This window comes from Desarmillaria tabescens (genome assembly GCF_030435595.1).
Source record: "Desarmillaria tabescens strain CCBAS 213 chromosome Unknown EV420scaffold_24, whole genome shotgun sequence".
Lineage (NCBI taxonomy): Eukaryota > Fungi > Basidiomycota > Agaricomycetes > Agaricales > Physalacriaceae > Desarmillaria > Desarmillaria tabescens.
In genome coordinates, this window is record NW_026848323.1 from 312,991 (window position 1) to 334,978 (window position 21,988).

A 21,988-nucleotide genomic window follows, 5' to 3' on the forward strand; every position below is an offset into this window, starting at 1 on the left:
GAATGTCTTTTCAGGTATCGCACGATGTTTCGCCCAGGATACCTGTGCCCATATCATGCGTTACGATGGTTGGCGTGATTAGTATGAGAATCACATCGTCAAGGTAGGGCCCTTTTTCTTATCGTCTATATTAATGCTCACTAGTAAATTTTTGGCCAAGGCTCGATTAAGTTCCCGAAGATATCAAAGTGAGCTTGCGATCAGTCCAAAGCATGTGGGTCAACTCCCCCTGCCGCGACCTTTCACTCGCAGTTTTCGTCTCACGCGGTCTTTCTTCAGGGCTATGTGGCGCCCACCGTCAATTGTGTTATCACCTTTCCCAAGCGTATCATTCGCCGGTAGTCTCAATTGGTACAAGGGTCAACTTGAACTTACGGCTTTTCTAGGCTCTGGATCCTAATTCCTAAGTGCACTTTTCCCCTTGTGACTTCTAATATCCTCTGCGGCGAAGAAGATCTGCAGCGAGCCAAAATTGAGTGGTTGGTTCCTAACGAAGGGTCGCCGTATTCTATTTCGTCTTCTGACACGATACTGGACGTGTATGTTGTCGCTGTGGATGTGTCTCCATCGACGGATTTTTTTGGTCTCGATGATGTTCCTGCTAGACTATCCATGCGCCTATCTTTCTGGATGCCATTTACAGCCAGGAATAATGGGCGTAGCGAGGACAGCGATGTCAATACGCATCACATTGGCACCTGATGTCTTTCTCGTCCACTCTCACGAGTCATGCTCAGCCGGCTTTCTCGGTGGACTTGGCAACGAGCATGCGCACAGAGAAGGCATGGACGGGAGTCGCCTGGAGGGATATTACGGCGTGGATATCAAAGGCCTAAAAGGAACAATTCCGGGATTCAGATAGTACCCACATGCTTCACCCCGATCTACTATCTCAGAGACTTGGCGTGCCTTATCTCTTTGCATCAATGGCCATTCTACTGTAGGTATTGCACCAATGCGACCGCACTCGTGGTGCCATTCGACCTTGATTCGACTGGGATCCAGTCACTCGCCATGTGTATACTTCCGTTTAAGGTGTTTCTATGTAGATAAGTGGTCCGTATATTAGGAGCGGTGCTTCGCCTGCTTGTTCTTAGGGATCCGTCTCTTCGTCGATTGCCCTCTATGTCTGCTGATGAGAAGAGGAAAGACTACGCTGACGCCGTCGAGAAGGAGTCCGATGGCTCCTTCAACGAGAAGGCCATCGTTCCGGACATCGTATGTCCAGTTCCGCTGGTTTCGAAGTACTCAATACTAACGCGACACCGACAGGATGTCGTCGGTTTAGATATCCAAGCTCTCAGTAGTGACGTGGAGGAAGCTGCCGCTGCCGCTGACAATATGTCGACCGAGGAAGTTGAGGAATGCTTGAGGCACATAATTGATGTGGTAAGTACCTGAGGGATTTAGGTGCAGTTAACGTCAATTAATACCCGCCTATAGCATGGCAAGGATCCCGTAAGTCCCGTTTCCTCTGTAGTTGTATCCATCTGACTGATTGACTGTAGAACTTTCCAACTCGGGCGCTGGAGCTCAGCCGGTAAGCATAAGTACGGGCGAGGAAGTCAGACGTTGCCTTATATTCAGAATGTTCCGGGCAATATCTCTTCGACGAGGACATTAGGGACGATCCCGTTGCTTTTCAGAAGCTTTACGATGAGGTCAAGATTGAAGCCGCTATGGTCATAGTTGTGCGTTGTATCGGGCTCTTACTATGTGCAAGTCACCAAAAGAAACATAGAATTCTCCTTACGCCGAAGTCCGCGCGGTTGTTGATAACCACGATGATCCTAATTTGCCGGCCTTGACCTTCCGAGCTGGTGTCATTGGGCTAGTCTATGTCGTTATCGGTGCATTCCTCAACCAGTTCTTCTCAATCCGTCAGCCGGGAATTACAATCTCTTCAAATGTTGCACAGTTATTGTAAGTGCTTCCTTCAACTGAACGAAATTTAACTCCATTGGCACTTCTTATTAGGGCGTTCCCTGCAGGAAAATTCTTCGAGCAGGTGCTACCTACCACGAAATACAGTACATTTGGTTATGAGTGGTCATTTAATCCGTCAGTTCAGTTGCAATCTTGGAGCGAAGACTCTAACACAGTTCTAGTGGTCCTTTCAACATGAAAGAACACATGGTTGCCACCATCATGGCTAACGTTGGTTTTAACACACCGTGAGTATTTCTAGTGTCTCTTCAATATCCCGTCCTCCGACGTATTCATTGTCAGATACACAGCATACGTGATATGGGTACAGTTTGCTGAACGGTTCTTCAACGAGGTTTGCCTTTTAATGATGATATGTATCGTGTCAGATTGACTCACCCACAATTGGCAGTCTTGGGCCACAAACTTCGGATACCAGATCCTTAGTACGTTCTTTCGCTAATGCCGAACAATGATTATCTCGCTGACGTCCTCTTAGTCTCCTTGTCTACGAACTTTATCGGTGAGCCTAAAATAGTCCTAGAGTGACAATATGTTCTAACCTGAAATCGAAGGTTATGGTCTGGCTGGAATGACACGACGCTTCCTTGTCTACCCATCGTATGCAATATGGCCCACCAATCTAGCCACTATCGCTTTGAATGTACGCGGGATTCTAGTCCGTCTACTCATGTTCTAAATTTACGGTATCATTAGCGTGCTTTCCACTCGGAAACAAATCAGACCGCTAATGGCTGGAAAGTCTCTCGAGTAAGTATGAATACAGGTACAACAAGAAATATCATTCACAGGACACTTTCAGATGAGATTCTTTCTGTACGCTTTCGGGGGGATGTTCGTGTATTTCTGTACGTTTTTTAATCTTCCAGTATCGAGTAGGTAGCTGACTAGCGCATGACCATTCCAGGGTTCCCAAAGTATGTATTCACCCCTTTTGCTGATGAATTCATGACATTGAATGTGATATCTATCAGTTACATCTTTCAAGCTCTGTCGTATTTCAATTGGATGTCCTGGATTGCTCCAGATAACGTCCTACTCGGCGCAGTCACGGGTTGGTCGGCTTCAAGCAAACCTAATGTGATGTGCTGACAAACCCACTTAGGTAGTATCGGAGGCCTTGGTTTAAATCCGATCCCGACGTTCGATTATAATGTTCTCTCCGTCGGTGGTGACCCTCTCATTAACCCGTTCTTCACGATTGCCAACTACTTCCTTGGTGCCATCGTCACACTCCCGATTGTGTGTTTTAAAAACTCCTGATGTTCCTACCATCTCTTCTGACTAATGTACTCCGTTGGCAGATAATCGCACTTTGGGTGAACAACGTTTGGTACACTGGATGTATGCCTGTCCTCAGCTTTTCGCTTTTCTCTCGCTGACAAGCCGCATAGACCTGCCGATCAATTCCAATGGTGTATTCGATAACACAGGCGCTCGGTATAACGTCTCGATGGCTGTGGACGAGCATTCTCTCTTCGACGAGGCATCGTATAAAGCGTACTCCCCTGCTTACCTTGCTGCCGGTAATATCTTGTTGTACGGTTTCTTCTGTATGTTGTTCTGCGCACCTCCTTCCAAGTCGTCGCAACTTATAATCTCTGGGCAGTTGCGACATATGCAGCAACTATCTCCCACACATTCCTTTACCACCGGAGGGAAATCGCTATGGGATTCCGAAGTCTTTGGAAGAGAAAGCCCTTGAAAGACGACAAATTCGATATACACAGCAAGCTAATGGGGGCCTACGCTGAAGTTCCCGAGTGGCAGTATCTATGGTTCGTATCTTTTTCATGTCAGTTGAACATTCCTATTTACTTTTTACTATCTTCAGTGTTTTAGTAGTTTCTATCGGCCTCGGTGCTGCCGGCGTAGCTGCGTACCCGACCTCAACGACACCGGCTGTTGTTCTCTACGGCATCCTCCTCGCGGTGTGTGTAATTGTGCCTAGCATATGGATCGTCTAACCGAGTAAATGGCAGGTCATATTTTGCATTCCCATTGGTATCATCGCTTCGATCACGAATGCCCAGGTGACGCTCAACGTCCTGGCTGAATTCTTCGGTGGTCTATGGTTCCCCGGGAATGCGAACGCCATGAACTTCTTCAAGTCTTACGGATACGTCACTACCGCACACACCTTGGCATTTGCTCAGGATCTGAAGCTTGCACATTACACCCACATTCCGCCCAAGGTCACTTTCTGGGTGCAAATGATAGCAACCTTGGCGTCGACCTTCGTCTGTGTTGGAATCTTAAACTTCCAGATGACCCAAATTCCCGATGTCTGTTCGTCTACACAGAAAGACAGGTTCACTTGTCCAGGCGCCAATACGTTCTTCACTGCGTCGGTTCTCTGGGGAACTCTTGGACCTTCCAGGATGTTCGGATCAGGGGCTATCTATAACCCTCTGATTTGGTGCTTCTTGATCGGCTTTGTCTTGCCCATCATCGTGTACTTCTTGACGCCCAGGATACCAATTTTCAAGTACTTCCACCTCCCGGTCTTTTTGATCGGAACGCTCATCTGGTAAGCTGTATTCAATGTTAGGAAGGATCTGATGCTCACGGGTCGTTCTAGGGCACCTTACAACTTGTCGAATACCTGGCCGGCGGTTCCCATTGCCTATCTCTTCAACGTTTTCATCAAGAAACGGTTCCTCTCGTGGTGGTCGAAATATAATTAGTATGTCTACATCTTTATGTTGTTGGTATATATCTGACATCAAGTTTGCTTGTAGTATCTTGGCATCAGCATTTACATGGTGAATAATGTGCATTGGCGAACACTTTCAATATATTGAAACTTCGTCACAGCGCGATTGCCCTTTCGGCTGTTATCCAGTTCTTTGCCGTACAGTATGTTGGTGCAGAGATTAATTGGGTGAGGCTTCCTACAACGGCTTTTCATTTTGGTTCTTAAATTTCGTGTAGGGTCCAAACACGATCCCTTATGCTGGCTGTGATTCTGACGGATGTACGTATTACACCCTTGCGGAGGGGGAGCACTTTGGGCCTGTGAGTGACTCAGCGTTATGAAAGATCTACTAATACTAATCATGGTCTTCAGGGTGTCGGTGAATTCTAGGGTTATTTCTCACGAATCATGCATTGTTGTATGTATGTACCAGGCCGTCTAGCTTTAGCCAGGGAGGCCTTGCAATTTCATGTATTAACTTGAGGTCTAATATGAATCATCTGCGACGTTTAACGAATAAAATAAATACGATCCAGTCTAAATCACCAGTCTTAAGACGGGACCAGGGATGAAATCCACTGAAGCTCTCCAAATGCCATCTCGGATTGACATTCTGCAGCCGAAGAATCGTCTGTGACCGCCCAATACGTCCGACCTCACGTATCCTCCATATGGCTGCATACCCGCGGTGTAGTGTAGCCTGGAACGCCGCGCTTCACCAAGTCGGCTTCGATTGATAGGCGTCGAAAGGATCGTAGCAATATCCTTTTGGCTAAGCGGCTGTCGAAGATAATCATGTATCTTTTCTAGTATCCTGTGAACAGTGGGCAGGTTGGGGTCGTCTATTATGATGGGACCCCAGCGGTCAGGCGACATCCAGAAACCAAGGCATTCATGAGTTGACGTGAAGTGGATCCGACGTACGGTTGGGGGTGCACATGCAGCTTCCATATACTGAGGATGCTGTATAATGCAATATCCCGGTAAGTATCGTGTCCTGGAGGGTGGATAGATGATGTCCCACTGCAGAGAGGGTGTGTGGATGAATCCGCTGGTATCCGTAGGATTAGGGTGGTAATACTGCTGCAGATTTGGGTGAAATGCATGGACTACTTCGTCTCGAAAGGGAGTATTATGTTCTGGCGTTCGATAGGCACTCGCTGGAATAGTATGTCCATGATATATAGGGTGACGTCCGCCTTGAAGTAAAAACGAGCCTGGATGTTGGAGCCCGACATGTGGAATCACAGGTGATGCGATGGAAGACGCCGAAGAATCGGGGATCACCGGAGTTCCGGTGTCTGATGAGGGTGTATAGGGTAGTAGTTCTGGGAGACTAAGTCCTTGACTATCACGACGATGAACATGCCAGTGATGATGACTATCCCGACAATACGGAGCAGCTAGAGAAGAAGAGGCCGAGCCATAGCCAATGTCGCTCCAGTCGCTACTAGAGTCACTACTATGACTTGACCGAGAGCTTGACCTAGAAGATTGTGATGAGGTATCGGATATGGCCCCATGTGGTGGCATCTCATATATACGGGTACGTCTACGTTCTCTGTGACGGCACATGCCCGAATGCCCTCCGAAGTTGGCGTGTTGAGCCATCGTTGATGAAGATATCTGTCTGGTGTCGGACGGTATTTAATTCGCCACAGAACGAGAGTAGATCCTAGGCACTGCGGCGATGGCTACATAGACGCCCTGGGGCTACCCGGAGTTTTTCTGGAGCATATCTTGAAGCTTAACGCTGATTGGTCAATCATGATATGCTCAAGGTATACGCCAGGAGACCGCACTAGTCTTATGTTCTCATCACCGCAGTGAGGGATGAGACGTAGATAATTTGGGTCCATTAGAAGCAGTGTCTAGTTTTATTGCGTCCCAGCGCTTAGGTAGTACAATAGCTGGAGGCCGATGCTGAAACAAAAGAACGAATAACAAGAATCCATGAGTGGCTTGCTATGCAACGTGGTGGGGCGAAGACCCACGATAAAGGAAGAGGCCATAGAGAAGAACAAGGGCACCTCCTTGAGATCTAGACGTGTCGCATCGAAGGAAAGGGGATGGTGGTCATCACACTGCTGGGGTCGGTTGCTTTTTTGGACCTAAAAAAGTATCCTAAAAAAGCCGTGGTCGTTAATCATCTTCTTGCACTCGCAAAGCATGATCTAGAAAACATAACAAAAAAGCCTTGTTTGTGTGATGTTTTTACGCACCAAAAAGAGCGAGTTTTGAACAAAGAAAAAGCGAACAATGGAAACCCCTTTTTTGATCTGTTTTCCGTGAAGCGCCCTTTTTCATCTTGTTTTAGGACGTTCCTTTTCAAATTTCCTGTCGAAAGATTGCACGGAAAGTCGCAACATTTTTAGGACCGCTTTTTCGAACCTAAAAATATACCGGCCGTCTTCGTTGTTTCTTGGAGACCACAGCCTCGTCCGGGCCGGCGCTAGAGACAGGTGCAAGTGAGAAGCCAGTCGTCCCCACGTGATCAATGCCACGCTCCTTGTGACGCGTTTGGTGAGTGCAAGAGCTAGGGCTCCAACCGTTTAGTTTTCGTTTATGCTCAGGTCCAAACTAAACGGAAATGGTTGCGAAACCATTTATAAACAGTGTATAAATGATTGTACAGGGTAGATCACATGACACTTTAGAATAGCGGCAAATGTGCATTAATTCTCTTATTAATACGTGTATCTACAGCATTCTAGATTGAATGTCGAGAACGCATCCTCTCTATAGACATTGGTCATGACATGGTAGATGGGATCATCGGATAAAGCCTCTTTCACTGCGGCTGGAGGGAGGTTACTGCAAAGGCATGCAAACTGCTGCACAAGGGCAGACCGAAGAGACTGAGGGTGTCATGGTTCTTGGAAGCCTGAGGGTGCAGTTGGACATGGTGAAGACGGCCTTTATATTGAAGAAATACTTGTGAAAATACACAATGACACACTAGTCGAGAGGCAGACATTGTCCTTGAATAATTGGGGAATGAGATAATATTGGTCAGTGGTGGTTGTAGCATTGCACAAAGTCAACGAAGTGGATAATTGATGCACTGCCTAATTGGATGATTAGGTAACCATTTACCGTTTAGTTTACTGTTTGTTTACTGTATGCCTCTCGACCTAAACTTAAACGGTAAACTAAACGGTTTAAACAGTGTATAAACTGTTTCATACGGAAACGGTTGGAGCCCTAGCAAGAGCCCGAGATAAGGTAGGGCTCAGGTGGAAACGACCACATCACATGAGATTCACGTGATATCTGTGACAAACTCCGTATATCTCTATCAGAGACAGGATACACCTACTTTTGGGAAATCTGGCTCCGAGCAAAGCTCGAAAAGTAAATTTTGAAGCTTCCCTCGGAGCTGTTTGAATTTTTTTTGGACCTTGTACTGGGTTGATAGATTTTCTTTCTGACGTATCCAAATTAAGACAAGTTTCAATATGTTATCTGAAGTATCTAAAATCGTTTGTAAGGATGATGTACCCTATATAATCTGCGTTTATGATGAAAGGGATCCCCAAGGCCTCCAGAAACACGTAGAGCATGCAGCCGGACACGTCATAAATGAGGTTGTCACTCAATGTCACAATTCACGTGATGTAGTCGCTTCCACCTGAGCCCTACCTTAAAAAGCAGCATATGTCGCAACGACATCAGTTCCTACAGCGACTATGCTGGGATGATAAATACATATGAGAGTTAGCCCTATGGTTCTTGCCAAATACATCTGATGCTGCATGCACATGCGGGCGCACTTCGAATAAGTAGTGACGGCGATGTCGTGGAGAACTGTCAGTATACATAAAGCACACCCATGATAATTAATAGAGGTACTCCGAGTCAATCACGTTCTGTTTCATTCTTGGTAAAGACATCGAGACAATTATTGTACAAACAATGCTGGTTCATCCGAGGGGCATGTGTCAGGATAAATGGTATCAGCAGCAACACACACAACCTATTCAAATTCAGGACTTTCAACACCAAAATAATTCAATAGCTTATAACTCACATTGTCAATATCAAGATTATCGCAGTTGGCGTCAATGTTCGGGTTGTTGCACATAAAAACATCAAGTCCAATGCCCGCGTCGCCGGTAATGCTAATGCAAGTCTCTCCACCAGTGACAGTATGGGTTTCAGTACAGTCTTGGCCAATGATCCCCAAACAGATGACCTTTATGGAACCAACCGTCAGTCAAGAAGCCTAAGCGTGCTCTATAAACACTGTTACCTGACCCGGGACCAAATTGTCACAGTTTGCATCGATCTGGGGATTCACACGTCCGAGCTGGTAGCTACAGATCGACGTGAGACTCATGGAAACAACGAAAGAGAGGAACGACGCCGTACTTGGAAACACCCTGCGATTGGCAAATTCTATCACAGGTGTCTCCGGCGACAATGGTGTAGTTGCGACTGCAGTCCTCCTGGGCTGCGCTGAGGTTGATTATGGCGGTGAGAAGGAGAGCGAAAGTGGAAGTGAAGAGCATGTCTTTGGAACTGATGAAAGACCACAATACGGCTGTCCTTATATACGAGAAGACAAGTCCAGGCAGCTAAAAATGAACCCGGAAGCAGCTCATGGAGCCATGGAATGACCGAATTACAGGACGCCAGCATATGCAGATGGTCAGTTGCACCCAAGACAGGACCACGGTACCCGCAAGGTGAGGCAAGACGATTTTGGACTCAATAATTGCATTCAATGTACAACTTCTCCGCGAGTCATAAAAGCCGGAGAAGCGGGAATATAACAACCACGAGACTCGGAGATGTCGATGGAGTTGTTATTCCAGGTCACTTCGTTCTTCCAAAGCACATCAGCTGAGGCAGCGAAGATACAAACACGGATTCAAGTTGCTAAACAAGAGGCTCCATCCAGTCACCGATGTATTGAAGACAAGGTCACTTGTCAGGTTCCAATATACCCGGAAATAATTCGAAGCCCTTGGCGTGTTAACAGTCTAGCAGTATACGAGTTCATGTCGGATGCATCGCTGTTGAAAGTGAAATTGTTACGTAATTTGACTTCGCAACACGTGACTACCTATGCCGCTTTTCGTGCCGTTTCGGCAGACAGGTTGTCGCATTCCCCCCAGCAAGTCAAAGTGATCTTACCAGCATGAATCAAAGCATTCTTCCTGGAATTTTGGCCCGATAATATCAGCGTCGCTTTCAAGTTGGTGCAGGAGTGCCCGCAGAGAGACATAGCCAGAGGGCCGAGTTACTCTACCAAGCCTCGTAGCTTGCTTGTGTCGTCCTTGCTGCGGACGCCGGGATTGCTGCTACTTTGTGGGATGTAGTGGTCAACGTCAGTAACGGATTGATCAATTGCCGACTTGGTGGACATCCGAGCTAGTTCAATGTAGTTCTCTGTGGAATTCCAACCAAGGGTTATGCAATTTTAGGAGTTCAGGTATACTTAAAGTGTTCCCGGATATCCCCTAGCTACATTATAGCTTACTTTAGGCTAACCACCACAATCGTAAACGGTTCTCGGGCTACTTGGACCGTACCAGAGAGAACTACGTGGAATTATGTATACGATGTCCACCGTTATAACTTAAACTGCTTACAGCGGCGATCATTTCTCTCTCCTCTCCGTAGTCTCAAGCTGTATGCTTCTCGGCCGAAGACTGCCGAGAACTGTAAAAATATGAGGACAGTTGTGTAACTTCATTTGTCGACATAGAAATATAGCGCTACGGAGTTCTTGTCAGTCCTAGAGGAACGAAAGAAGACATGTATTATCTACGCCCGACGTTCCCCGTTGGACCGCGCCGTGTAATACCTACCTAACCACGTGAAAATCGTCTTTTACCTAGCTTAGCTTCGCTTGTTTTCCACGTTCAACATAGTAACGACAGCAGTATTCATTCAAGGTTGGTATATAACTAAGAAAAAATTACGGTCCTCTCTAGACAGCTCGGAATTATTCTTTCGAATCTCCGAGTCGCTGATCTTACACATACACCTCTTCGGACGCAACGCACAGGACCTAGACAAGGTTAGCTCAATATGAATATCCCACAATAACTTAAGCTCACCTCTCCTAGATAGATATTAGCACAAGTCGCATCCACGTTGGGGTTGTTAGCCAAAAGAATGTCGTAGGTGGTGCCCTCGGCAGCGGCAATAGCAACGCAGTTATCCCCTGAAACAATCACGTAGGTGTCCATGCAATCTTGGCCGGTAATGCCTAGGCAGAGGATCTTTGATAACGGAAAACTCAGTTCAGGATCGCGAAAGTATTACAGGAAACGTACTTCGCCCAAAGCCAAGTTAGTACATCCAGCGTTGATGTTAGTGTTCACCGAGGCGAGCTGATAGCTGCAACGAAGGAGTCATGGTAATCAGTGGGTAAGAATAATTGATGAGAAATACTTACATAGAAGAGTTCTGTGCAGCCGAAATCGCATCGCAGGTGTCACCAAGATGGACAGTGTAATTGCGAGCACAATTATCCACTTGGGCAGCACCAAAGTGGAATCCTGCGGTGAAGAGGAGAGCGAGACCAGTGAGGAAGAACATGTTGATGAAGAAAGGTAGTAGGAACTGGAGGAGAACCTGGTGAAAGATGGCGACGCGTCCCTCCTTTTATACCCCAAAGGTCTGACTCGCTATTCGGTGGGAAAAACACACTCAGCGGGATAGTGTGACCGCTTTACGGAATTCGTTGGCGGGAGATGCGTGGGAGTCTTAGGCTGACAATGAAGGATGGCACAAGGAGGGAAGGAGAGAGAATTCTGGATGTGTTATATTTACTTTTAGATCCTTCGTGACGCGTAGATGATACATACGAGAGTTATCCCTATGGTTCTTGCCAAAAGAATCTATTGCACATGCGGGCGCACTTCGAATAGTGACGGCGATGTCGCGAAGAACTGTCAGTATACCTAAAGCACAAGTACTTGCATCCCAGGACAATTGATAGAGGTACTCCGAGTCGATCATGTTATGTTTCATTCTTGGTAAAGTCATCGAGACAATTATTGTACAAACAATGCTGGTTCATTCGAGGGGCATGGGCCTGGATAACCCATAAGCCCAGCAGAAACACACACAACCTGTTTAAATTCAGTACTTTCAGCACTGAAACGATTCAAAAGCTTATAACTTACATAGCCAATATCGAGATTACTGCAGTTTTCGTTGATATTCTTGTTGTTGCACATAAAAACAGCATCGTCAATGCCCGCCGCAGCGACAACGCTGTTGCAGCTATCTCCAGCAACAACAGTATGGGTCTCGGTACAGTCGTGACCAAAGAACCCCAGACAAATCACCTTTATAAAACGGACCGTCAGTCAAGAAGCCTAAGCGTGCTCTATAAACACTGTTACCTGACCCGGGATCAAATTGTCACAGTTTGCATCGATCAAGGGATTCACAAGCCCGAGCTGGTAGCTATAGATCGATGTGAGACTCATGGAAATAGCGAAAAAGAGGAACGACGCACTTGGAAACACCCTGCGCTTGGCAAATACTATTGCAGGTGTCTCCGGTGGCAATGACGTAAGAGCGGCTGCAGTCCTCTTGAGCTGCGCTGAGGTTGAGTATGGTGAGAAGGAGAGCGAAAGTGGAAGTGAAGAGCATGTCTTTGGAACTGATGAAAGACCCTGATATGGTTGTCCTTTTATACGAGAAAAGACTAGTCCAGGCAGCTAATAATGAACCCGGAAGCAGCTCATGGAGCCATGGAATGACCGCCTTGCGGGACGCCAGCATATACAGCGGGTCAGTTGCACCCAAGACAGGACCACGGTACCCGGGAGGCGCGGCAAGACGATTTTGAACTCAATAATTGCATTCAATGTACAACTTCTCCGCGAGCATGAAAGCCGAAGAAGTGGGCACACTACCCGCACTAGACTCGGAGATGTAGATGGAGTTGTTATTCCACAGCCAGGATACGGTTAAAAGAGGTCACTTCGTTCTTCCAAAGCACATCAGCTGAGGCAGCGAAGATACAAATAGCCTTACGGATTCAAGTTGTTAAACAAGGGGCTCCATCCAGTCACTGATGTATTGAAGACAATGTCATCGGTCAGGTTCCAATACGTTTGAAATTGATGTGAAGCTCTTGACGTGTTAGCGCTAAAGCGCTAATTAACAGTCTAGCAGCGTACGAGCTCAATGATGCATCGCTGTTGAAGGTGAATTGTTGCGTAAGACATCAACCTGGCCACCTTCACATCAGACGTCGAATCACCAGGAGAAAGCAGAGGAATGAGCGGAAGGACTTGAACAAGAGGGAAAGAGAGTGACTGAGGGGGCCTTTACCTCCGCCGCGTCTTAGTAGTTAGTGTACTTAATGAAATGCAGAGTCAAAAAGAAACAAGCTGACTTCATGACTTGGGCACGTGATTACACATGCCGCTGTTCGGCGTTCGCGCCGGTTCAGCAGACATCTCCTTTGCGTTCTCCCTAATGTCTCGCAAGTCAAAGCAATCTTGTTGGGCATAAATCAAAGCATCCTTCCTGGAATTTTGGCTAGATAAGATCAGCGTCGCTTTCAAGTTGGTGCCAGAGCACCCGCATAGAGGAATAGCAATAGGCCCGAGATGATGTTCACCTCCTCGTTCACCCGAACATCCGAATCGTCTTCGTCTTCTTCGATAGTCACCGCTCTATTCAGGCACAGACTGCCTATCCGTAACGACGCGAACATCTGGCCTGCCGTGGGCCCGATCAACATGAAGAGAATATTTGCGTCGATGACCTTGTAGACGGAAGGTGGTTGGACAACAAGAAATATTTACTAATAGCAAGGATGTTCCTTCTTGTCAGGCTGCCATGGAAGTTCCGTTTCAGTATCCAATGGTGTGCCAGCCACACTTGAAGGAGCAGGCAGTATCGTGGGTGAACCTTGGGAAGACGATGATACTAACGGACTTTGACTCCCAGCAAGCTGCATCGAGATGACGGCGTAAGGCACCCTGATGCCCGTATTCTCGTCAAGCCAGAATCCAAACGCTTCTGCATTGATATCATTCCTACCATAGATATTATGCTTGTCCTCGACAGATATCATGATATCCGAGCGTTGGAACTCATCAAGTGGTAGTCGGTCGACATAGAAATCGCCTGCGCTTTGGGAACGATGAGAAGAGGAATATCGACGAGGGAATGCGCAAGCGAGCATTGATAAGCCATGCCACGGATAAACGTGGCGAACCCAGAGCCAGAATCAATAGCGCTAGAAGGAGCGGCACGTCCGAAACGGGTAGGTGCATGTATGCGCGCTCGAACGCTTCAGCAAAAGTCACTCCTCCGACGCGATTATCAAGAGTGTTCTGTAAAAGCTTGGACAGATACTCTTCCGGGAGAAGGGCAGTCAAGAGCTCGATTAGGAAGATAGGTCTTGAATAAACGGCCTGTCAGAGTTGTGCATCGTGGGACGTTTCATGTCTATGTATTGCCGCATCCCAAGCTTGTCTTCAAGAAGGCGATGAACGACCTCCACCATGTCGAGTCGTTCCTCATGAATCGAAATGGCAGCTGCTTCCGCCAGGATTGCCTCCGAAGGATATCCGGAGGTCGTATACTCCCCATGGGCTGGAGCAGAGACCATCACCCGCATGTGTGCTCTCATCATCTCCTCTCGTAGCTTGCTCGCGGCATTCTTGCTGTGGTGTTTCTGATACTTTGTGGTATATAGAGCGATCAACGCTAGTGGCCAATCAATTGCCAACTTGGTGGGCATTGCCAGTTCAACGCAGTTTTCTGTGGAATTCCAACCGAGGGTTGTTATGAAATTTAGGAGTTCAGATGTAAAGTGTTCATGGATATCTCCCAGCTACGTTAGAGCTTAGGTTCACCACCACAGTCGTAAAGGCTTCTCATACCTGGGCTACCTGGACCGTGCCGGAGAGAACCATGTGGAATTATATATACGATGTCCACCGTTAATATTACAACTTACGCTGCTTACAGAGGCGGTCCTTCTCCGTGGTCTCAAGCTGTGCGCTTCTCGGCCGAAGACTGCCGAGAAATGTAATAAAAATATGAGGATAAGTGTGTAACTTCATTTGTTGACACGGAAATATAACGCTACAGAGTTCGTCAGTCCTAGAGGAACTGAAGAAGACATGAAAATCGTCTGTTACTTAGCTTAGCTTCGCTTGCTTTCCACGCTCAAAATAGTAACGACAGCAGTATTCATTCAAGTTTGGTATAGAGGTAAGAAAAAATTACGGCCCTCTCAAGACAGCTCGGAATTATTCTTTCGAATCTCCGAGTCGCTCTTACGCGTACACCTCTTCAGGCGCGACGCACAGGACCTACACAAGGTTAGCTCTGCAACAATATCTTGCCATGACCTAGACTCACCTCTCCTGGATAGATATTAGCACAAGTCGCATCCACGTTGGGGTTGTTAGCCAAAAGAATGTCGTAGGTGGTGCCCTCGGCAGCGGCAATAGCAACGCAGTTATCCCCTGAAACAATCACGTAGGTGTCCGTGCAATCTTGGCCGGTAATGCCTAGGCAGAGGACCTTTAATAACGCAAAACTCAGTTCACGGCCGCGATGATATTACGGGAAACGTACTTCGCCCAAAGCCAAGTTGGTACATCCGACGTTAATGTTGGTGTTCACCGAGGCGAGCTGATAGCTGCAGCGAAGGAGTCATGATAATCTGTGGGTAAGAATAATTGATGAGAGATACTTACGTAGAAGAGTTCTGTGCAGCCGATATCGCATCGCAGGTGTCACCAAGATGGACAGTGTAATTGCGAGCACAATTATCCACTTGGGCAGCACCAAAATGGAATCCTGCGGTGAAGAGGAGAGCGAGACCAGTGAGGAAGAACATGCTGATGAAGAAAGGTAGTAGGAACTGGAGGAGAACCTGGTGAAAGATGGCGACGCGTCCCTTCTTTTATACCCCAAAGGTCTGACTCGCTATGTGGTGGGAAAACACTCAGCGGGATAGTGTGACCGCTTTACGGAATTCGTTGGCGGGAGACGCGTGTGCATCAGACGGTGCCGAGTTCAATGACGAAAAAACATAACGTTCTCCCAATGAACGGATCGCGCTTTGCACCTGGATGACTCGTTAATCAGAGAAACTGGGCCTTACCATCTGCCCCGGTGATCTACCGAGTCGCCAAACCAACTTTATCGAGTCACAAAATCGAAAAATTCTCATGGCGAGGTACAAGGAGTAACCGCCGTTCCCGAACGACGCAAAAATTTACGCGTTAGAATTTCTGATCAGAAACGGGAGGGACTCGTGATAGTTAGGATAACGAACGCCCTGCTGCCAGCGATTCTGCGGGGTCACCGTCAAACGCGAATGCAGGTTCCAGGCTGCCGAGAGATGATTGTCAGTCAATGGCCCTGACAAAAGCATATTGTGTCTATTTTAGGGCATTGATCCCGCATTTAATTTGGTGCGAAGGATTTTGCGACCCACACGAGTCAAGACGAGTCTTTCCAGGAACAAGCGCCAAAATGTCCTGGAAGCATTGCCAGCGACATCCAACATGTTTCAGATGCTCCGTGTTCATAAGCATGAAGACTGGAGAAGGTATGCTGCATGCGAGTACGGTTTCATGCCATATATTCATTGACACATAGAAAACTGATGAGCTACAGATGAATTTTCCAGCAGTTTCACCATCCGAGCACAGTCGTTGACGGGACCGAAACTGCCTCAGTCAATCAAAGGAAGATGGCGGACAGAGACTGACTCACATACCTAGGAGCACGCGAAAGAACTGGCTTGTTCGTTGAATCCCGTCCCTACAAGGGTAGCGTATTCTTTAGTAACCTGGAAGGTCGTCCCGGTGCAATTGAAGCCACTTAGAATGAGCTTAGTCTCAAGCTCTTACTGGTACGGGTCGTGGACGTACGTGTAGAATGTGCACACGGTCGCGGCATCTGGGAGGACAGCGGAAATGACCTTGTTCCAGGAGTCTCCGGCTGCGAAGGAGATGCAGGTGCCTGCATCGGCAGAGACGTAGGCGCACGATCCTTTAAAACTAGGTTCGACGCAGAAGTATACGCCAGCAGGCTGGAATTTGGGATGAGGGGAGATCATCTAGACGGGGCAGTCACTTACTGCTGCATAGACGAGGGTGAGGCTGGAGAGGATGAAGGCAACAGCGGATTTGGAACTGAAGTACATGTTGACCGATGTGGGGTATTGTTCGTTCGTAGCAGAAGCCTCTTTATAACAGGATGTTAAGGCATGGAAGAATTAGGTGTGTTCGGGCTGTCTGTCAGTGGACGATATCTTGATGTATCCCAGGCGGAATCGAGCCTACAAGAGCTATACCGGATTTTTGGATATCATCCGAGAATCAATGCGAAAGGTGTAATCAGCCTGTCAGAATACTTGTCACAGAATGTATACAGCGCCAAAGACGAAGTTTTCTGATACTAGAAGCACGAACGAGGGCGCTTAAGCTTCAAACAAAGGAAGGCTGAAAGCAAGTATGCACCAGAAGATCTGAGAGAGATTTCTGAACTAGTTATATGTGCTTGAAAAACGCAGGTCATATCTGTAGCGTCACGTCTCCAGCATTTATATCCAGCCTGGTTCTAAACCAAGTCATAGCTGCAGTGTCGAGAGAGCTACCCATGGTCCCGATGATAACGGGGAGGCGTTGCTGAATCAGAAAAGAATACTGATCAATGTTCTTGACTTGTGGCTCGGTTCTGGGTAAGTTTAGTTTGACACTGAGAGAATACGACGGGACAGAAACGCACCTTCGTTTTCGCCGTTCTGTCGGTCACTCCGATTGTCCATAAAGTCAGATTCGAGGCTCGTGTCTTGGCACGGTGCTACATCTCGGAAGGAAGAGCTGGGTCATATGTTGTGGAGGCATCCTGTCATTAGCGTCCCTCTTCTTCTGTTTCAGACTCCACATTCGCATATATCGTGAAAACGTCCGTATTCTAATATCATTCCGACACCCCAGTTTATGGTCTTTCTTCTTGCAATATCCCATGAGTATTAAACGTGCGCCTCAGTTCCTCTAGAACTAAAGAATAAAAGTTTCTCAGTACTGTTCTGCGATTATCACTGAATCACGCCACATACCACTCTTCATCTTTTTCCAATTTTTTGGCGAGTTCTTTAGTTGAGGGATGTATTGCATAGGAACCACGGAGATAAAGTCCATCCAAGCCACAGATATCGGGACGATGATAGCCTGTCGGAGAGAGAAGGCGAATTTATCATGACCCTCCATCTTATCGTTCACATGTAGCCACGAATCCGCTATCGCATTCGATGTCAGCAATGTAGGAAATATTGGTTTAGGGTCATTGACGTACTCCAAAGAAACAATTCTACGATTGTTCTAGAGAGAAATGTCTCTTGGACGGTCCACGAGGCGCGATTACGAGAAGGCTTTACGAGTGGGGCATCTTCAGAGCCAGAGCTGTCTTGTGTACAAGGGGAAGAATAATTTCTGCTAGACATTATAAGCTAGAGAAGTTAGCAGTCGGTTTCAACAAGTTGTGGAGCAGTGGAGAGAAATATCAGGACGACATCAAGAGGCGCCTGGATGCTGTACCAAACCTCGTGTCGGATTCGTGTTACTTTGTTCCTGCTGCGAGATTGTTGTTATTATCGTGGGAGATAACACAGCAATTCATGTTAGGAGGCCCCTCGAATAACTTTAAGTCGGTCGGTTGTCAATTTCGCAGCGCATTGGCAGTCGGCGAGTGGCGTTCGTAATTTTCCTAACATTTACGTAACGCATGTAAACCCATTTCGGCCAAATTTGGTGCCAATCTCCGTCACCGACTCTGATGACTTTTCCATCTCACAGCACGACCAATTGGATAAATCGTAACTACGTTCAATTACTACAGGAACATCCACAGATTCAAATTCGTCTCTGGTCTGCCCTCTTCTTAGAATCAGACCGGCCGCCTTTTGTTTCATTTCGTGGGCACTGGGTGACTAATGCTACACGGAGTTACTTGTTCCTGGCATGGGTATTCGCGCAGCCTCAGCTGCTGTACTTCGAAGGAAAGATGCTCAGTGCATCTGTGGATATGCTCCGACTCTTGCTCTCATGAACCGGTCTAAAACAATGCATCCATCAACACATCCAGAACTCGTGCTGCGGGCCCTGAGCTTTCATGACTGGGATACTTCAGAATGCTCACACAGGAAGGGAGTGCAGAATAGGTAGAAGAACCGAGCGGCGAACATGTGCGAAAAATGAATCTATGTTAATGGGCGTGTCTGTTGAGCTCAGAATAGCTATCTTCGTACTGGACAGCTGGAGCTCTTCTCGAAATCGTGACCTTGAAAAGTTGCAATGTGCGCGCAATGACATCCCGTAATACAGTCACCCGACGGGCTCATGAGCCTGCCTCCGGCACATTGTCTGACCACGTTGGCTCACTTTCTACGTATAAAAGGGCGGACGCTTCTGCATTGTCTTTCGTCAGTTCCAAAGCAATGTTGTTCGCCCTCATCTTTGCTCTCTTCATCACTACCATTCTCAATCTTGGCGCTGCCCAGGACAACTGTGCTCGTGAATACACAGTCGTCACTGGAGACACTTGTAATGGCATTTCTACCGCGCAGAATGTTTCTACGTATGGTTTTATTTCTCCCATTACCTGTTTTAATCGGGCTTACAGTCGCCCGTAGCTTCCAGCTCGCTCATGTGAATACAGTCATTGACGCTGCGTGCGACAATCTGCAAGTTGGTCAGGTACGTGCATATCTCCGGTTTCCTTTACGTCCGTGCCTAGTCATTGATTCTAACAAGGTGCTTTGCCTGGGGATCATTGGTCAAGATTGTAACGAGACCGTTGTCGTGATGTCTGGCGATACTTGTAGTAGTATCGCCCAAGCGAATGACATCGACCTCTCAATTCTTCTGGTCAACAACAGGAACGTCAATGCGGCCTGTACGAACCTTTTGGTTGATACTGTGAGAATGGAGTCGTTGAACGGTTTAATATCGACTGAACTTGAAATAGGTTTTGTGTGTAGCTTCCGGAATAATTCCTTATACGTAAGGGTCAAGAAAATGACTCTCCTCAGGACTTTTGACTGTAAAAGCAGACAAATTTGTACATTTACATAGCTTGAAAAGAATACTGAACGTGAGCGTATTGGGTGCATATCTCGAACGGCTACGGCTGGACAAGGCAACGGGCGAACAACACTTCGACCTAGCGCCGAAAAACGCCTTTCACAATTACATGATCACAGACGCTATCGGACAACAATTTGTGGCAAATGAGTAGTCGCAAGTATTAGCTATATCTCGAAACCGATGATCTTATTTTATCTTTACATATATAAATTAATGTCTACATGGTCATCTGGTGAGATGGCCGAGCGGTTAAGGCGCCAGACTAAGGACCCAATCACATGGTGATTATGCAATATCTGGTCCGAAAGGGCGTGGGTTCGAATCCCACTCTCATCACTTCTTTTTGACCATTTTTCAATAGTAGTTCTGTTGATGTTATCTCCAGATTTTCTCCGGATCCCTCAGTCAAATTGACGTTATACAGTATGACAAGGAAAGGTATTAGAGTCTGAACTTTTTTGATTTTGAAATCATATGTACTTAGGCCATCAAGTTGGATATTTCAGCAACCGAGAGACATTTTATGGCCCCTTCCCTGGCGTCTTGCCTTTACCAGCTTCGTGTCTTTTAACTACTGGTTTTTCCAGTCGGATCACTGCTATGGGCTCAATCAAGTACCTCCAAACGAAATACTTGAGCGAATTCCCAATTTGGACGCATGGGCCACGATGCCGGGTTCCGGCCATAAGTACCTCTCATCCCCCTTCGATCAAATCCCAGACTAACGCTCACCATCAATATCTCAGTCCGAGAATACTCTGCCATTACAAGACACCATTCATCAGAAATCCACCCTGTTTACTCGTTCAGACTGTATGTGTTCTTTCCGTCTGTTATTCAGTTCCTTACATTCTAGACGACGGTACCACCAGCCAAGGGGTTGGAACCTCGGCCTGCGCAGGAATATGGCAAGGCCTCTCGCAGAGGCATACGCCTCGACCCTGTAGAGGTATTACAAGAGGAAAAAAAGCATATGCCACCACGGGGGCGTTTCGGTAACGCTATCCACCGTATTTTTCGAAGTGAGACATCAAAAAGAGACAATGTCGAAGGCTCGCATAAACCTTGTTCCCTTCGCGAATCGCTTTCCATGAACCGAGGCGTAAGCATATATAATATTTACAGGGATCTGTACTCATATCAGCTGCTATAGGCTCGGCACCGCATCGACGCGTCTCGATTTTGGGCTGTTCTCATCGGCATCAATGCGTATGAGCGCACTCCTCTGCGCGGTTGCGTATCGGATGCATTATTAGTAAAAAGTTTCCTAATCAACACCCTTGGCGTACCAGAAGAACGTATCCAGTGTCTCCTCGGCTGCCAAAATTCGATTCCTAGTGATCCCTTCACGCCGTACCGCGCCAATATTGTGGAAGTACTCTACAGTCTCATTAACAGGCGTGAAATTGACCCGGGAGACAATATTTTCATCTACTATGCTGGATATGGCTCTTGCTACTGCCGCGATGACCATTTTTATAAATCTACATGTGATAGCATTGGCAATTTCTGTCTCACCAAAGCACTGTGTCCCCTCGATCGCGATACCCAGGACCACGACGGAAAATGGGTTCCCGATATCAGCGACCGAGAGTTGGACGCTATTTTCGCAGAAATATCTCGTGTCAAGGGGCACAAGATCACGTTTATCGCAGACTGCTATTACGCCCGCAATTTTTGCCGCTGCATCGAGTATGACGGTTCTTTAAAGCGCAGCGTATGGCCCACTTATCATTCCGATGTCAATGATATGTTACGTGCAGGACATGAAAGGCTGGACCATCTACCTCGCTATCGATCTATATTATCGGATGATTGGCGGCCAGATATGAGTTCTCATGTAACACTGACAGCGTGTCAAGAGGGTCAGGTTGCGAAGGAGATGCCGGGAAAGAAGGTATACGGCGGGGTGTTTACGAAGACACTTGTCCGTGTTCTGAAATCAGGTGCATGGAAGAAGAAGATAACGTATGTCGAGCTCAACGAGCTTCTGGATCAGTCGTATTTCCAGACTCCAGTCGTTACTGGGGGCCATAAAAATGAGCGCGTTTGGTATCAGGTGTAAAAGGTTGGGCTTTAGACATTTATATTCAGTGCTCAGTCGTACAAACCTATGCTTATGTAGTATTTGTCATTACTCTAACATGATACATGAAAGATAATTCGAGGAACTTGAGTTTGAACATCAATATCAAAGTTCAAATCTTGTCTTGACGTCGCCCGAGACAGCCAAATTTCCACCGTT

General features: G+C 47.0%; 10 protein-coding genes and 1 non-coding gene across 11 annotated transcripts; 4 read left to right on the top strand and 7 right to left on the bottom strand.

The window, feature by feature from the left end:
• Nucleotides 1-1,125: 1,125 nt before the first annotated feature.
• Nucleotides 1,126-5,035, top strand: EV420DRAFT_1644457 (OPT-domain-containing protein; the record flags this gene model as incomplete). Its single annotated transcript, XM_060477652.1, has 27 exons — nucleotides 1,126-1,218; nucleotides 1,273-1,389; nucleotides 1,444-1,458; nucleotides 1,509-1,540; nucleotides 1,625-1,691; nucleotides 1,742-1,923; nucleotides 1,978-2,061; nucleotides 2,109-2,174; nucleotides 2,230-2,281; nucleotides 2,339-2,372; nucleotides 2,426-2,449; nucleotides 2,502-2,590; nucleotides 2,644-2,697; nucleotides 2,750-2,795; nucleotides 2,855-2,864; nucleotides 2,922-3,001; nucleotides 3,053-3,189; nucleotides 3,252-3,291; nucleotides 3,342-3,500; nucleotides 3,557-3,725; nucleotides 3,782-3,878; nucleotides 3,930-4,477; nucleotides 4,529-4,633; nucleotides 4,689-4,712; nucleotides 4,765-4,831; nucleotides 4,882-4,965; nucleotides 5,018-5,035. The coding sequence occupies 27 exons, from the start codon at nucleotides 1,126-1,128 to the stop codon at nucleotides 5,033-5,035; spliced, it is 2,493 nt and encodes an 830-aa protein (XP_060329188.1).
• Nucleotides 5,036-5,182: 147 nt separating this feature from the next.
• On the bottom strand, nucleotides 5,183-6,256 carry EV420DRAFT_1765334 (uncharacterized protein; the record flags this gene model as incomplete). Its single annotated transcript, XM_060480823.1, has 1 exon — nucleotides 5,183-6,256. The coding sequence occupies one exon, from the start codon at nucleotides 6,254-6,256 to the stop codon at nucleotides 5,183-5,185; it is 1,074 nt and encodes a 357-aa protein (XP_060329189.1).
• Nucleotides 6,257-8,546: 2,290 nt separating this feature from the next.
• EV420DRAFT_1481132 (uncharacterized protein) lies at nucleotides 8,547-9,156 on the bottom strand (the record flags this gene model as incomplete). Its single annotated transcript, XM_060469741.1, has 4 exons — nucleotides 8,547-8,621; nucleotides 8,676-8,840; nucleotides 8,898-8,961; nucleotides 9,017-9,156. 4 exons carry the CDS (start codon nucleotides 9,154-9,156, stop codon nucleotides 8,547-8,549), a joined length of 444 nt encoding a protein of 147 aa, XP_060329190.1.
• Nucleotides 9,157-10,509: 1,353 nt separating this feature from the next.
• On the bottom strand, nucleotides 10,510-11,399 carry EV420DRAFT_556418 (uncharacterized protein). Its single transcript, XM_060482559.1, has 3 exons — nucleotides 11,055-11,399; nucleotides 10,933-10,996; nucleotides 10,510-10,878 (listed from the first exon to the last, which is right to left on the bottom strand). Exons 1-3 carry the CDS (start codon nucleotides 11,195-11,197, stop codon nucleotides 10,675-10,677), a joined length of 411 nt encoding a protein of 136 aa, XP_060329191.1. The 5' UTR covers nucleotides 11,198-11,399; the 3' UTR covers nucleotides 10,510-10,674.
• Nucleotides 11,400-11,655: 256 nt separating this feature from the next.
• Nucleotides 11,656-12,262, bottom strand: EV420DRAFT_1481134 (uncharacterized protein; the record flags this gene model as incomplete). Its single annotated transcript, XM_060469742.1, has 4 exons — nucleotides 11,656-11,733; nucleotides 11,788-11,952; nucleotides 12,010-12,073; nucleotides 12,126-12,262. 4 exons carry the CDS (start codon nucleotides 12,260-12,262, stop codon nucleotides 11,656-11,658), a joined length of 444 nt encoding a protein of 147 aa, XP_060329192.1.
• A 1,683-nt stretch (nucleotides 12,263-13,945) lies between these two features.
• On the bottom strand, nucleotides 13,946-14,547 carry EV420DRAFT_1765338 (uncharacterized protein; the record flags this gene model as incomplete). Its single annotated transcript, XM_060480824.1, has 2 exons — nucleotides 13,946-14,465; nucleotides 14,515-14,547. 2 exons carry the CDS (start codon nucleotides 14,545-14,547, stop codon nucleotides 14,016-14,018), a joined length of 483 nt encoding a protein of 160 aa, XP_060329193.1. The 3' UTR covers nucleotides 13,946-14,015.
• A 366-nt stretch (nucleotides 14,548-14,913) lies between these two features.
• Nucleotides 14,914-15,482, bottom strand: EV420DRAFT_1644464 (uncharacterized protein; the record flags this gene model as incomplete). The annotated part of the gene is made up of 4 exons (XM_060477653.1): nucleotides 14,914-14,949; nucleotides 14,999-15,163; nucleotides 15,218-15,281; nucleotides 15,340-15,482. 4 exons carry the CDS (start codon nucleotides 15,480-15,482, stop codon nucleotides 14,914-14,916), a joined length of 408 nt encoding a protein of 135 aa, XP_060329194.1.
• Nucleotides 15,483-16,284: 802 nt separating this feature from the next.
• Nucleotides 16,285-17,203, bottom strand: EV420DRAFT_556476 (uncharacterized protein). Its single transcript, XM_060482560.1, has 5 exons — nucleotides 17,116-17,203; nucleotides 16,734-17,053; nucleotides 16,525-16,685; nucleotides 16,371-16,473; nucleotides 16,285-16,320 (listed from the first exon to the last, which is right to left on the bottom strand). The coding sequence occupies exons 2-4, from the start codon at nucleotides 16,797-16,799 to the stop codon at nucleotides 16,371-16,373; spliced, it is 330 nt and encodes a 109-aa protein (XP_060329195.1). The 5' UTR covers nucleotides 16,800-17,053; nucleotides 17,116-17,203; the 3' UTR covers nucleotides 16,285-16,320.
• A 1,891-nt stretch (nucleotides 17,204-19,094) lies between these two features.
• EV420DRAFT_1272111 (uncharacterized protein) lies at nucleotides 19,095-19,663 on the top strand (the record flags this gene model as incomplete). The annotated part of the gene is made up of 4 exons (XM_060467678.1): nucleotides 19,095-19,234; nucleotides 19,290-19,353; nucleotides 19,411-19,575; nucleotides 19,625-19,663. 4 exons carry the CDS (start codon nucleotides 19,095-19,097, stop codon nucleotides 19,661-19,663), a joined length of 408 nt encoding a protein of 135 aa, XP_060329196.1.
• A 311-nt stretch (nucleotides 19,664-19,974) lies between these two features.
• Nucleotides 19,975-20,079, top strand: EV420DRAFT_t163. Its single transcript has one exon. It is a non-coding gene; the product is annotated as a tRNA-Leu (tRNA).
• Nucleotides 20,080-20,449: 370 nt separating this feature from the next.
• Nucleotides 20,450-21,906, top strand: EV420DRAFT_1552749 (caspase domain-containing protein). The gene is made up of 3 exons (XM_060473515.1): nucleotides 20,450-20,556; nucleotides 20,616-20,845; nucleotides 20,897-21,906. Exons 2-3 carry the CDS (start codon nucleotides 20,717-20,719, stop codon nucleotides 21,806-21,808), a joined length of 1,041 nt encoding a protein of 346 aa, XP_060329197.1. The 5' UTR covers nucleotides 20,450-20,556; nucleotides 20,616-20,716; the 3' UTR covers nucleotides 21,809-21,906.
• The last annotated feature ends 82 nt before the right edge of the window (nucleotides 21,907-21,988 follow it).